Below are 14,663 nucleotides of genomic sequence, written 5' to 3' on the forward strand. Positions count from 1 at the left end.
CAAGTTGACCAACGGACCAATCTCCCAAAAAGTTGGTGTATTCCTAGTCTAAGCTCTTATATAGAGCAACTATGTGCAAGTCATAATCTAGTCATATGCAGCATGACGAAACCACCAGGCATTCCTGGCATGTCAGATATAGCCTACCTGCAGCAGGAGCCACCTGTTCACGGCTGTCAACAGCATGGCATTTACCTCAGCGCTGTCATGCCGCCTCTCATTGTGAGGGTGGTCTTATCGTAAACTCACCAAATATGCCCTACTTACAACATTTCAATAGAGAGAGGGCAAACGAGAGCCAAGGCAGACAGTCACTGATAAGCCTTTGGCAGATTTTCTGTCACATGTCCATACACAATAACGAGCGAGTCCTTGTGAAAACAATGTAATAAACCTTTAATGGTGTTAAATATGGTCATTATGCATTAAAAAACAGTAAAATAGAAAAACTGACGACATTGCATGAGGTTGTCAGATTGAGGTTGTCAGATGGGAGGAACAAGGCTGTAAAATCTCCGTGCCAGAGTCATCTGCGTCACACTAATCACGGAAAAGAGAAACACTCGGAATTGGGAACATTTGAGATCAAACACTTCTGCTGATGATATTAAGTGTTACACAATCGATTTGTTTCACGTTGTGAAATCCGCCCAACAGAGCTTATTTATTGCTTAATGAGTAAAGTGAGTAGTGAGTGGAAAGCCAGGAGCGTGTAGCAGAGCCAGGCCTACAAGGCGGAAAAAGAATTCTGTTGGTGGGCGGCAGGGCGGACTTGTTTTGGTGAAACAGTATTATGAGTTAATGAGACATGGAGGCAGAGCTGGAAGGCTGGTTTATTTATTTTCTGTTTAAATCGTGTATTAAGTGTAATTAAAAAAATAAAAAAAAGTCAGTGCAGCTGTATTTCTTTTATGCAATACAGCTAACCAACATGATGCCGTGACAGCCATCTATTTACAGTAGTGCTATACACAGACATACCAATTAAACAGATGATTTAGGTGGTCGTGGTGGCTACTGTGCTTTGTATGTGACTCTTTTAATGATTGACAGGCTGTGTGTGTGACGGACGGAGAGAGGATCCTGGGGCTGGGAGACCTGGGCTGCTATGGCATGGGCATACCTGTGGGCAAGCTGGCCCTCTACACAGCCTGCGGAGGCATGCCGCCACAGCAGTGTCTGCCCGTCATGCTGGATGTGGGCACAGACAATGAGGTAAGTAGACATCTAAATACAGCTAGTTAACAAGCAAAACAGAGACTTCTAACGTTTAGTCACCTAAGTGCAGTGAAACCAATCCTTTAATATTTTTTATGATCCCCGAAGGGAAATTGTTTGCTTTTCTCATCGCTTGCCCTCCTCCACAAGGAGGTCAAAGGTCAGGGTCAGCTACAGAACAGTGCTCCTGGAGCTGGTAGGGATTCAGCATCTTGCTCAAGGACACTTCAGCAGGGCGGATGCTTGTCATTCGACTAGATGCAACTCTAATGATCCCCATGGGGAAATTGGGTCATTGCAGCAGCTAGTAATAACAGGATACATGGGATATAAATAAGAAAGTCACGGGGGCTTGAGCCCGGGCCTCCCAGTTGAGAAAATGGTTTCCCTGCTCGCTGCACAACCCTGCTGCCCCAAGCCCCATCATTTTTAAACCCATGACGAGCGCATGATATGCCAGAAGGGAAACATTCTTAATCCACTGTAACCAGGTAGGCCCTGCTTACAGTTCCCATGAACAGGCCAAGGAAAGAAAACAAAAATCTCACACTTTTCAACCAGGAAACACCCTTTACATAAGTGAGGTAAGCAGCTCCATTCATGGATGCCAGCTCGGAAAACACCTCTCCGCCCTGCCAGCCAGTGACAGTACCAGCCAACATGGCCACGGTTACCCACCTATGGTCTCTATTCTCCATGGTAGTGCCTTCTCTTTAAATATGAAAGATGATCCTCGCTGTGGGCAGGGTAGCACGTGTGTCTGTAGTCTTAAGCCGGAGCGGACTAAGAATAGTCTGTGTATACTTCTATATATATAACTCTCTGTGTACTTTCTCCATGTCATCCTGGCCTTGGCCAAGGGAGTGGCAGCCCCAGATGCCTGCTGCCCAGGCACAGCTGAGCTCAGCCTGTCAGAAGCCATCCTTCGTCTATTTTCCTAGACTTGATCTCCAGTCTTCAGATGACTCAGTCCCTAGAGTTGAGTTTCAGTCCAAGGAACTGTCTGAAGAGAATTAGGGATGAGAGGTGGTGCTTAGGTTAGATGCATTTGACAGCAAAATGAAGCAAGGAATGAAAGTAACAGGAAGGGTACAGAGCGGGTAGTAAAAATTGGATAGACAGAAAGGTGGTGGCACCCTGGATGGCCTGACATTTCTCTCTAGTTCCCTTTCTGACTGCACCTAGCCAATTCACACTTCATCAAAACATTTGGGGTTGCAGCAGAAATCCCCTACATTTGTAATAAGACACATTAGAGTCTTCCGAGAAAGCCCATAAAAGATATTGCATTGCTACATTAGTCCAGTTGGTGGCATTGGATCTGGTGTTACAGAGAGTTATATGGTCTCCCGTTCTGCCAGGTCCTCTCCCTCAGCTCTTTCTCTTTATAGGGCTACACAGCTCTACCTTTTGACCTCTTCCTGTACTGGCATCTCCATGCATTTTAAATTCTCCACATTGAGTCCACTGCTCAGTTTGAATGATTCTGGCTAAGGATGATAATACTGCCTGGAGAGATCCTCTGTGGAGAACACATGCAGATCAAGGAGTCTTGGGTGCACTACAGCAATTTTTAGACTTTTATAGGCATCACAACACAACTTTAACAAGCTGCCTCGGAGTCTTTGATCCACAGTTGTCTGTGTCCTCAATCCACTTTATACCTGCTGCCAGAAGAGGGGGGAGAGAATGCACTTCCATTTGTGTGTGAGTGTGGGTGGATGTGTGTGTGTGTGCATGTGTTATATGCACAGAAGCAGAGCGCAGTCTCTAGCTGTGCACTGTTTGACTGATATGTGGAGATGGTGTTTTTCTTTCTTAGACTCCCAGAGGAGATGCACCTCCTGTTGATTTCCAATCTTGGAAAATGCTTGCCGAAACAGTCGAGAGCTACGGGAGCACAGGGATTGACAGGATTTTATCACCTAAAGCAACACTCACACACACTTCTCAGGAGCTGTAGGGTTTTAGGACATGAAGCAAGCATGAAAAACCAGCTCACCTTAAAAAATCACCTTACCTACCAGAGAAAGAGCCTGGAGCAGAGATTACTGTAGATAAATGATTAGCTCCCAGTCCATCGGAATCATAACAGATATCACACACATGCACAGGAGCAAGCATGCGCACGCATGCACACACACATACACACACTCGCACACACACACACACACACACATACACATAGCCCACGTCTATGTGCGTGTGTGCTGGTTATGCAACCTTAAAAGAAGTAGCTATAAAAGGGGTTTTACTGTAGTCTGCTTGGCTGTGGCCAACTTTTCCATTTTTCTATTATTTTGAAGAGATGACAGGCTAAATGAGATGTAATGGGATAAATGGACCGGCTGTGTGTGTGTGTGTGTGTGTGTGTGTCTTAAGCCATGTGGAGTTCTTCTGGCCTGGCCTCATATGGGAGGCACGCTAGCCTGCTGCCCCCTGGTACCCCGCCCCACTCTGCAGCCCCGACTGCAAGGGTACGATGGGAGCAGATGGGGGTGGGAGGCTATGAGGTAGTGGTAGCTATAGCTAATTATTAAAATGACTGTTATTACAGGATTATATTTGTCCTTGAGTTGGTATGGAGGTGGGGGGGGGAGAGAGGGACAGACAGGCAGACATACAAACAGACAGTCAAGCACACAGCCAAGTCATCCTAATAGACTTTTGGCCATGGAGCTCTAGATCTCAGTCAGGTCCTGGTCCCACTGTGTTTTGTTTTTTCACAAAAGGGATCAGGGAACATTGCTAGCAGATATATTGGAATACACAGAGCTTTTGGGAGATTGGCCTGTTAGACACCAAAATCATTCATGTTTCCTTGGTAGATCATTGGCACACTGACTTTGGAAGGCCATAACTGCTGCACCACTGGTCCAATTTTGATGAAACTGGGAGGAATGGTGCATCTTGTTACTGATTGCCCCAAGAGGTGCTTGCATCATTCATGGGTGGCGACATGGTTCATGTAATCCAATCCCTGTTAAATTTAACAATATGAAAAACCGCATCATACTAACCAGGAAACCATATAGCAACAGGGAAACTCAAAACTGCATCTGAACTTTTCACCCCTTTTTGACATATAGATATGGATTATTACACTTATCTTTTCTACACTCCCCCCACCCTCTGACCATCAGGAGGTTATACAGAGCTCAAATGCCTGCGAAATGTCTGTATGGCTCAAGACATTTAGGAAGTGAGCTCCTGTGGCATTTTTTTCTGCAGAGGAATGTGGTAGCTGTGTAATCTTGTGTATGGACCAGCAATAAATCCTAAACAGCCTTCCTACCTGGACATCTCTTATCGTTGTCTCACATATACACAGATACAGACTGGAAAAATACAGAGGTATATACATGTGTACACACACACACACACACACACACTCACACAGATAAACAAACATGTTTTTTAACCAAAGTTCTACGTTCGCAGGTAGTTCAGTTTTTACCTAACTGCACCCTCCTGTTGCTGGACTTTATCTTTCTGTGTTTCCCTGCGCCTTTCATCTGGTGCAACCTCAACACACACACATACACACACTTACACACACACACACACACACACAGTGAAATGAGACTCGATGATGTCATCCCGGACAATATGCTGTTTGTGTGTGTGTGTGTTGGGCGGGCTCTCATGAGTCCAAAGTGGAGTGTCTTTTACCTCAGACAGGTCCAGGTTATCTTTTGTCTCTGGCCCTGTTTCCACTGTTCCGTTACAATTCATTTTTCAGTGATGGCTGCAGAACATTTTTAACACCAGAAGTCGCACGTTAAACTACTTAAATTTCCTCATCAAAAGTCCGGCACCACAAAACGGTCGGATGAAGCTTCATATTACTTTCCCGAAGCCTAACCGTCATCAGTTTGGAAACAGTTGCAACTGGGCAGTGAAAATGGGGCTTCTGTGTCTCTAACTGTAAAGCCATACACGAGGACTAATCCCCTCTGAAAGAGAAGGGGCTGTACAACACAAAGGACAGCTTAGCCAATCAACAGTAGATAATCTCGGACAGAAAAGACAACTCATGTCAACAGTTCAGCACAGTGTCAACGAGGTCAACCCGCTTGAAACTCGCTCTGCTACCGACTACTGACTACTCGCGACTATCTGAGTTCCTCACAATGCACCTCTTTCTCTTTTGGTCACACAGTTTCCCCAAGTGGACTGTGTAATGAAGTGAAACTGATGTAGCTTTCATTCAGACACTCTGATCATAATGAGATGAGAGCAGATGGACCAGCTTTTTTTACCACACCATCATACAGTAGTCCAATAGAGGACATTTGCAGTCGTCCATAGCTGCTACATGCATCATTTTGGGAAATCAGCATCTAAATATCTTTCTGATATTAGCTCAAAACAGTCTCGAAAGCTGTTTTAATATGAACTTTTACCTTGCCATAATATCTTATTGTGAGAATTTTGTGCTCATTTGGGTTGACCTTAAAAACTTGGCCCCCTCCTGCACGTCGCCGTCCGTCAAATGCTTGCTTGGAGATGATTTGTCAGCTGGGATGTGGTTTCAAATAAACAAAATGTCACTTTATAAACAGTTTGAGCTGGCCCTGGGCATGGCAAGTCCTTCATAACCATGCTGTGGAAAGGTGGCGCTTGCCTTCTCCAAGCCCCACTCATCTTAGTGGCACCCTGTAATTATGTAGCTCCAAAATCCCAGGGAAATAAAGGTTGCCTGTCCCAATGAGGCATGACAACGCTCCGGATCACTTCCCCACCCACTGGGATCGAAATACCCTGGAGTCATAGAGTACAGAGTGGAGCAGATAGAGGTTAAGGGTCTGTGTCCAAGTACTGTGTCCAAGTGTTTTTTGCCTAGCAGTGCTCAGTGGAGGATTGGGGTTGAAATACTAGTTGTAGCTCCTGTAGTTTCTACGAGGCTATTGAAACCCTGAGCAGGAAAACCTGCTAAAGGGGTAACAATAATACTAATCATCATCATCATCACCATTATCATAATAATTAGTTTTATTTATAGAGCACTTTTTTAAAACATGGTTACAAAATGCTTTACTGGATAAACAAAAACATGTGAACAATAGATGAAGAATAACAATTCATAAAATACTCAAAGGCATGCACAGAATAAATGAGACCGCAATAAAAACAAAATTCATGCCTAAAGCAGGCTTAAAAAGTGACACACACACACAAGTTTACACAACTTGACCCTCACTTGTAGAGTCCTATCCAAACCACATATTTTTAGAGTGTGGGTGAACCAAATTTAAATGTCTATTTTTTATTTTTCTTAGCCTGTCATGATATTAGCCGTGTTGACTTCAGCATAGTTGGCTGTCTCCACTGTCAACAGTGTGTGAAATGGGAAGAACTTTATAATGCTAACTGGCATAAAGAGAGACTGGTAGTAAGGCTTGAGAATTAGCTGTACTCTGCAAATACCCAGATGGCATGTGTGGATCTATACAATCTAATGTTTATACTATACAATATGATATACGATATATACTGTACTATAAAATTTCTGTTGCCGTGGTCACACTGGAGAGCGAACTCCAGATTTAAGATTTATTTTATGTCTGTTTCCAGCTGTGATGAGGATCTATGTCCTTTCATTATATATTGCTAAAGCTGAAGTGTTGATTACATTCTGCCCCCTATGCACTGAGCACAAAAACACGCAACACAATGCTGGGAACATGCAACAGGGCATTCTTTCCATTGCAAACAATGAGGAAATGAAGCCAGCGCGACAGGTCCCACGTGGACACACCACATCCAATGGGTGATGGGGGGTGCTGCATGGTGTTTGGGGTTGCTGGGGATAAATACAAGACCAAGGTGGGAATGTAATGAGTAACTCTGACTCTCATTCAGACAGTTTGGAACACTCAGACTGCTGTTACAGCAATAAACATCTGACAAAAATATCAACATACAATGGCGAAGCTGATATTATAAAGTGACCAAAAGTGCAATGTTGGGGGGCCTCAACAGAGAGGAGTGTACCAGCCCCACTAAATGAAACCATAAATTTGCCGTCTTTCCCCAAATTAAATTCTGGTGTCAGGTATGATCAGTGGTGGGAAATCTTCTCCGCACACAGGAAGCAATGAATAGAAATTTAAGAGTGAAATATAAAACTGTCTCCTAACCAGTGAGCGCTCCGTCCAAAGAAAGCAGGACAAAGACATTTAGGTCCAAGGAGTGCGCTGTTTACTGACATTGCTTTACATGATTTCTGGGCTTTGAAATCTTCAAAATTCAGTTACCTCTCACTGCCATTCAGGGCCGCCAACCTGCAAAGTTGTCTACTGCAGCTTTAAAATCATTTCAAAGCTCTCAGGTGGATTACAAAGACAGAGCGATGTTGTGTCGGGCAGGTGCACCCTGTAAAAGCTCTGATGAAGTATGTGTGGAAAGACCACAGGAACGTCTGTAAGCAATCTATCACTGCTAGGAGGCATCCACTTCCACCTAATTCTTCACTCACTCTCTCTCTCTCTCACACACACACTCTCACACACACACACCTGCCCACCGACCTCTGCTCTTAATTCTCACTTTTCTGCCGCATCCCTCTCATCCTTCAAAATACTGAAGTGCAAGGGTCAAAGTTCACTGGTGTCCCCCCTTCGTCTCCTTCTTCACGTCACTGTGAATGAACAGAGGAGAGTCCCCACCTTGAACTCTGCTGAGATGAGAGGGTCGCAGCAGAGGGGGGTTATGAGTATGGGTTGTGCAAATAAACTTTCGCTATGTCTTTCCTCCTTTGCGTTCCATCTGCATCAGCTTGAGTGCAAATTCTCCTTTGATGGACTGTTTAGTCAATGTAAATTTGAAAAACAGGGCCTCAGGCCTGTTTCCTATTGCCCAGATATTCTCACATTTACATTCTTAAAAACATTCTCATTCATCCCCCCCGCCGCTTAAATTAATTTCCATCCAGCTCGAAGTCTTAAAAACCCATCACAGTAGGGTTTCTGGCTCTCTATACCTGTGTCCTGCCTCCTGTTCTCACTTGCCAGTACAGTTACTCAGTCGTCACCAAACAACTTTCATAACATGCCAGGTGGGAATGCAAAAGAGGAAACCGCGCCTCAATTCATCTTTCCCGTCACTTCAACCCATTCCAGGGGTGAGAAGGGTTTTGGTGTATTGTGGGTGCTGATAAAGTCTTAAGATTTGAAAACCTCAGGAAGTGAGATTAGGTGAATAATTCTAAGATTTAGTGCACCTGTGGTTTTTCAGTCAGGGCGATGCTGGAGGATTTGGACACACTTTCCCACCATAACAACACTTTTGAATGGTGCCAGGAGAGTATTAGCAGAGAACAACGCAAAATACAGTTATTAAAGATTGTTTAGTATGACCGGAACCAAGGTAGTTCACTCCACCAGTGTAATGATGACTTCTCCCTAGAGGTGTGTGAAAACAATTGATATTACATTAAAATGACAAAAGATGCAACAGGGTTAGATTTAGGCTTTTACTTTACATGGAGATGTATCTGCTGATTGTGTGTGAACTGACACAAAGTGTTTCTCAGCACTGTAGGATCACACACACGTTTCACATTACAGCATAGAGAGGTCCTGGGGCTACAGAGATACAGGTGTGTGTATGTGTGTGTGTGTGTGTGTGTGTGTGTGGATGTGCCCACGCATATATCTGTCAACTCCCTCCTTCATTTTTCCATTCAAGGAACGTAAAGACTGGACAGAAATCACGGAGAGCGTAATTGTTCAATTTCATACATTCTTCTATTGTGCCTGGTACTGTTTCCTGCCTAGAGTACCTTGGAGATATGACATGTACCTTGTACTAAACATGCACACACACACACATACACACACATACGTTATGCTGCCATTCTCTACTCCATTCTATTCTGTAATTATTTTGACTCTGGGTACAGGCATCAAATTATACCATACTGATTTTCCCATGTAATATTTTGGTCCCCTGATGTAATAGTCCAGTAACAGTTAATTTACTACAGGTCATGCAGTAAGCAGTAGTCAGTTCAGGCAAACTGTGTTGGCGTTTAGGATACAGTGAGTGACCCAATATTGTCTGTGAATGAGGAGAAGGCGGCGGCAGGGTGGCCTAGTGGTTAGTGAGGTCATCCCCTATGGAGTTACTTTTGTATCTTTATTTTGAAAGTGAATTAAAAAAAGTTTTGAAACTTAAAAAAATGCTTTGAAAGTTTTAAAAACATTTTAAAAAGTTTGTGGGCGAAAAAGCCAAGTTTTCAGTTTAGTATTCTTCTCCTTTCACTTAGTGTTCTTCAGTTTTCATTCATTCAAACCTTTTTTTCATTATCTTACATCTTTTTTTTTTCATTCAAATCTTTTTGGCCCTGTTTTGGTTTGCATCGTTTGTTAAATCAATGTTTTCCACTCTATTAGCTAGCTAGATAGATGCCGTTACACCTCTTTCTCTTGCTTTCTCTCTCTCATCCTCTCTCGCTCTCAATCTCTCACTCTCTATTGGTTTCATTCTGTCTTTTCTCACCTCTCGCTCTCCTCTCTTCCCGCATTTGTTTTTGCAGGAGCTGCTGAAGGACCCTCTCTACATCGGGCTGAGGCATAAGAGAGTGCGAGGCCAGGCCTACGACGACCTGCTGGATGAGTTTATGACGGCTGTGTCAGACAGGTATGACCGCGCTGGCCCTCAAACACACCACTTCCCCGCTTCCTTTAAGACGTCTGCTATTGTAAGTTGATATAAACAGCACATGGAGCTCTTAAAAGAAATATGTTAAGCAGTTTAGCATAGTCAATACATGTCCGCTGATATTTACATAGAAGAATCACCCTCTGAAGACACTGAGTGAATATTTAGAGTAAAACCTCACAATTAATTTGTTGTCTTGCATAGCAGTTGGAGTAATTGCTTAAGAGAACCATAAAACTGTAGATTTATGTGTCATATTAGCTTTTGCATATTTAGACTATGTACTTTCATGCTCAAAGTATGCATGGCGGTGCAGCCAAAGCCTTGCATCTAAAAAAAGGCTTGTGGGATTTGGGGGTCTGGAACTTTCTTAAGTCGCCAGTGATTCAGTTTTACCTTTCTTGAGCTAAGTTTTGGTTGCTAAGCAATGTCACTCTGCTTACTGACTGAAACTGCATTTGTTACATGGCAACATTAGCTTTTTGAAAAGTGATCGTAAAGCCTTAGGAACTATTGATTTCATGAATCATAGGCATAATTCTCCTTAGACAGATGGCTGTGGATACAGCTAACCAGATAGTGACCATTGACCTCTCACTAGCTCAACCAATTGTATGATTTTGATACTTGGCTGCATAATATTGTCTGTTCTGCTCTGTCAGCTGCAACCTGACTTGCTCAGCGTTTGGCATTTTTTCCATAACTACATCAAATAAATCACTATGCAATGCCGTCTGCCATCTAAACAACAGAGTGTAATAACGTTTTTCATAATATAAAGACACAACTTCACATTTCACAGTTTCATTTTCTCAAGAAGATAAGAGATAAGAGGACCTGGAGTTACCAAGGCTTGCTGTCATGCTTTGACCTGATACCTTTACCCATGATGCTATGCAATATTGAGCTTGTGCAGACTGCAAAAACCAACAGTAAATGGGATAAGATGTTTACATTCATCAGTACCCCAGATAATATCAGGATGTCCGAGTTACCTTAGTTTCTTAGAGAAGAGCTTATCCGGGTTTTGTAAACAGGATGTGGCATTTACAAGCACCAACTCATGAATGTAATACTTGAGTAATACTAAGGGAGTATTAGTGGGCATGTAAACATATCCATGTATATGAATATGGTGGGTGGTGTAGCCCCTGGTTTGTGGAGGGAGCTGTTTGTTTTGTGTTGACTCCAGTGGTCCCAGTCCAGGAAAAATCTCTGGCCACACTGTAAGCGTAGACCCCTTGCCTAAATTCCCTGAGCACAGAGGATACATAACTCGCAGAGTTGTGATGTAATGCTGCCATCCTTAACCCCTGTCTCCACTAATTTCAGCAGTGGATTGAGATGGCGGGTTAACTTTGGCTTGTTTGATGTGGAGACACAGGAAGGCGTGTAACTGTTCAGTATTTCATTGTTTCATTGTTTTCATTTGGTTTGTATCTGTGTTGATCTTATCCCCTCTTCTCTGAGCTTGAATGAGGTGCTCCCCCCACGTCTTGTGCTGTGTGTGTTTATTATGGTCCTGTCCTTGATAAGACTTTTGTAAATTTGTGCGTGTGCATGCATGCATGTCGACATGTCTGTGTATCTCTATGTCCCTGTGTGCCACGGAGCCATGGCGGCCACAGACACATGGGCCTGGTTAAGCCCCGTCCTAGTCCAGAGAGACCAGAGTCCAGAGGGAGAAGCCTGGGTCTGGGCCCCCTCCAGCTGGCAACAGGACGCCATGACTCTCTAATAACCGGGTGGCTTCTCAACTACAGGGAACAGCGATGCTTTTTTCCCCAACGGAGCCGGATTGGCGGAAAATGAATAATTATGGGGTCCAAGATTGAATGAATGATTACAGCCCTACAGTTTTAAGTAATATTCATGTTTAGTTTTCTAAGAAACTAGGAAAAAGGCAGGTAATTTGAAGCCGCTCATCTCATAATACTACCGATTAACTCATCACCAATGAGCAAAACTCCAGAGGCATTTTTCCTCCACCATTTTGTATTTCTTAGTTGAAAGAGAATGGGTAGTGATGCAACCAAATGTTTGGTTTCAAGCCAGGCTCCCATCCTTCAGTTAATATTCTCCTCCTGTTTAACAATCTGCAGGTGTCAGCTACTCCTTTTGTCTTCAGCCAGACTCTTAGAATTAGATACAATCTCATCAGTCCCGCACTCAGCCACAACACCCATAAAAGGATGAACTGAGGCTCAGCAATGTTCTTGAAGCCTTTTCAAAACTTTGGGCAATTTTCACACTTCATCACACTTCAATCCATTGCAATTAGTCTAAATCCATCCAATGCATTTTTGTTGCTGCAAACTGTGTAAGAATCCCATGGCTCAAACGTACTGAGATGAAACGGAAGGGACGTGGTTATCGATTTTAGGTTTTATAATATAAGCTTTCGTTACAACTCTGATTCACTGATAAAATGTTTTTATCGGGAAAACTTCCCAGAGAAGTAGCAATAAACGGGGCAGAAGATCAATGGTTTTAGTTTTTGCAATATATTATAAATATATAAGTACTGCAGAATAAATCCAATGACAGCAGCAGCATTCTTTTATTTGATATAAATGATTGTCCATCAGTGTTAACACATTCAACACATTAAGTGAGATCCCAATGTAAGTAAAATCCAAAAGAGCATACATTTTTCAAATGCTAAAGAACCGAAGTCCTCTTCTTCTCTATGTTTGTCATGGATCTCTTTTTTTCAACCTTTATTTATCCAGGGAAAGTAAACAAAACCCTGCTTCATATTTACACATTTACACACATTCACATCTGGGAGCTGCCATCCCTACATACAACCCTTGCTCAAGGGCATTTTGACAGCGGTTGTTGAGGGAGAGAAGAGCCTTTCTTCAGTTTCCCCACCCAGATTTTCCCAGCTGCTCTGGGATTCAAACCGGTGACCTTTCAGTCACAAACCTGCTTCTCTAACTTCTCGGCTCCTGCCAGACCCTGGTGAGGTGGGGGAAGGCCAGTTCAGTGGTGTCAGACACCTAAACAGCACTGGTTTGACTCCATGCATTCTCTGTCTCCATAGGTCTCTGTATGTAGTCACCAGTGTTCCTAAGAGGTTATTCATAGGGGAATACAATATGTTTCACATGCTTCAGAATATGTTAGGAGTTATGTTTTAAAATATACAAAGATTGGCCAAAAGATATATTTGTATACTGTATGTAGATGGCGTTCAGATGGATAAATAGGTGGATGGATGGATGGATAGATGGATGGATGGATGGATGGATAGATGCATAGATGGGTGGATGGAGCAACAGAGGGAAGGAGAAAGAATGCAGACTGTTTCCGTCTTCAATGCCGGCTAGGGGATTTGAGAAATAATGTGTGCTGAGAGACACTGGCTCTCTGGAGAGCGAGAGGGGGCTGGGGATTTATTAAAAGGGACCAGGCCTCAGCCCCAAAGCCCCGTAGGGACAGCGCTAACAGACAGCCAGTGTGTGTACACAAACACACACACGCATGCACACAGGTTCGACAGCTGTGTTTGGACAGAGCGCCCTTGTCCGTGACCTTCTTTGCAGAGGTCCTCACTGGCTGCTATGAATGCGCTTCGGCTAAAAGAATCACTTCATGCCTCCTCTGCTTCTAGTCGCCCCCCTCAGCACTGGAAGTAGATGGGGCTTCCACCTACTTCCTAATAGCCGGACATCGAGAGGCCTGGTTCAGATTTCATCAAGTCTCCGATGAAGGCAGATTAAGTTTCCTGAAGGAGCTGGGTCACTCGTTAAGTCCCTTATCCCACGCGTTGGCCCAGACATAACACCGAGCGTCTGAGCGATCCGCCACATGGGAAAGCGGCTGTCATCTCACATGTCATGCTCTTATTCACAGTATCAAACATTAATAGTAATGTCGCAAGCATTTACACTCACTGAATGAGGTGAGTTTGGCAGCAAGCAGCAAGAAACCATCCATGTACCCCTACAGAAAACAATGAGCCTAAGTATTTTTCCTTGTTGGCACACTATTTCCTCCTGTATTATTGAGGCAAATCATAAATTGCAGCAGAATAAAAGTGTGAAGAACAAAGGAGCTTTGTGTTATGCTGGTGGTGTCTCTCAGATGGTTTAAACAGTCCCATGGAAGGAAAGGTTAGGTCCCCAATATCCCAATTAAAGATGATCACAACAACTGCTTCCATATGATCATTTGAGTGAGTGATTGATTGAATAAATGAATGACTGACTGACTGGCTACTGACTGACTGACTGACTGACTGACTGAGCACTGAGCAATTCTTGACTATTGTGGAGCATTTAAGCTGCATTAGGTATTTTTATGTAAAAATACACCAGTCTAAATAACAAACTGGGGATGCAGTCGAGAAAAGTCTCTGGTATGATCACGGACAAGAAATTTCGGCACACAGGAAGTGATGAATCGAAACTTCAGAGCATAAACAATACCAAACTTTGTCCTAAACAGAAGTAAGTGAATGTTACGTCCAGAGAAAGCTGGACTCACCAACAATGGTTGAACCTGCTGTGAAAGGATTTGTGTTCACCATCTCCACCCCTACCAGCCACTAAGAAGACAAAATTTAGGTCTGATGAGTGCGCAGTTCATTGACACTACGTCACATGATTTCTGGGTAATGAAGTCCTTCAAACGTTCAAACATTTCAAATAGTTATCTCCTGCTGCCACTTGGGGCCGTCAGTGCACAATGCAGCTTTAAATTCACTGATAAGTAAACACTGCTCGAACTTAATTAGCCTCCCTCCCTCCTGGCTTATTCTAATCCTCTTC

At 43.5% G+C, this 14,663-nt stretch overlaps 1 protein-coding gene across 1 annotated transcript in view; it reads left to right on the forward strand.

The window, feature by feature from the left end:
* me1 (malic enzyme 1, NADP(+)-dependent, cytosolic) overlaps nt 1–14,663 on the forward strand; it is an 85,837-nt gene that overhangs the window by 52,992 nt on the left and 18,182 nt on the right. Inside the window, exons 5-6 of the mRNA XM_071902407.2 lie at nt 1,054–1,215; nt 9,761–9,864. Coding sequence (XP_071758508.1) covers nt 1,054–1,215; nt 9,761–9,864 — 266 coding nt within the window. The remainder of the gene's footprint in view (nt 1–1,053; nt 1,216–9,760; nt 9,865–14,663) is intronic.

Source organism: Centroberyx gerrardi, chromosome 12 (genome assembly GCF_048128805.1).
Source record: "Centroberyx gerrardi isolate f3 chromosome 12, fCenGer3.hap1.cur.20231027, whole genome shotgun sequence".
Taxonomy (NCBI): Eukaryota; Metazoa; Chordata; class Actinopteri; order Beryciformes; family Berycidae; genus Centroberyx; species Centroberyx gerrardi.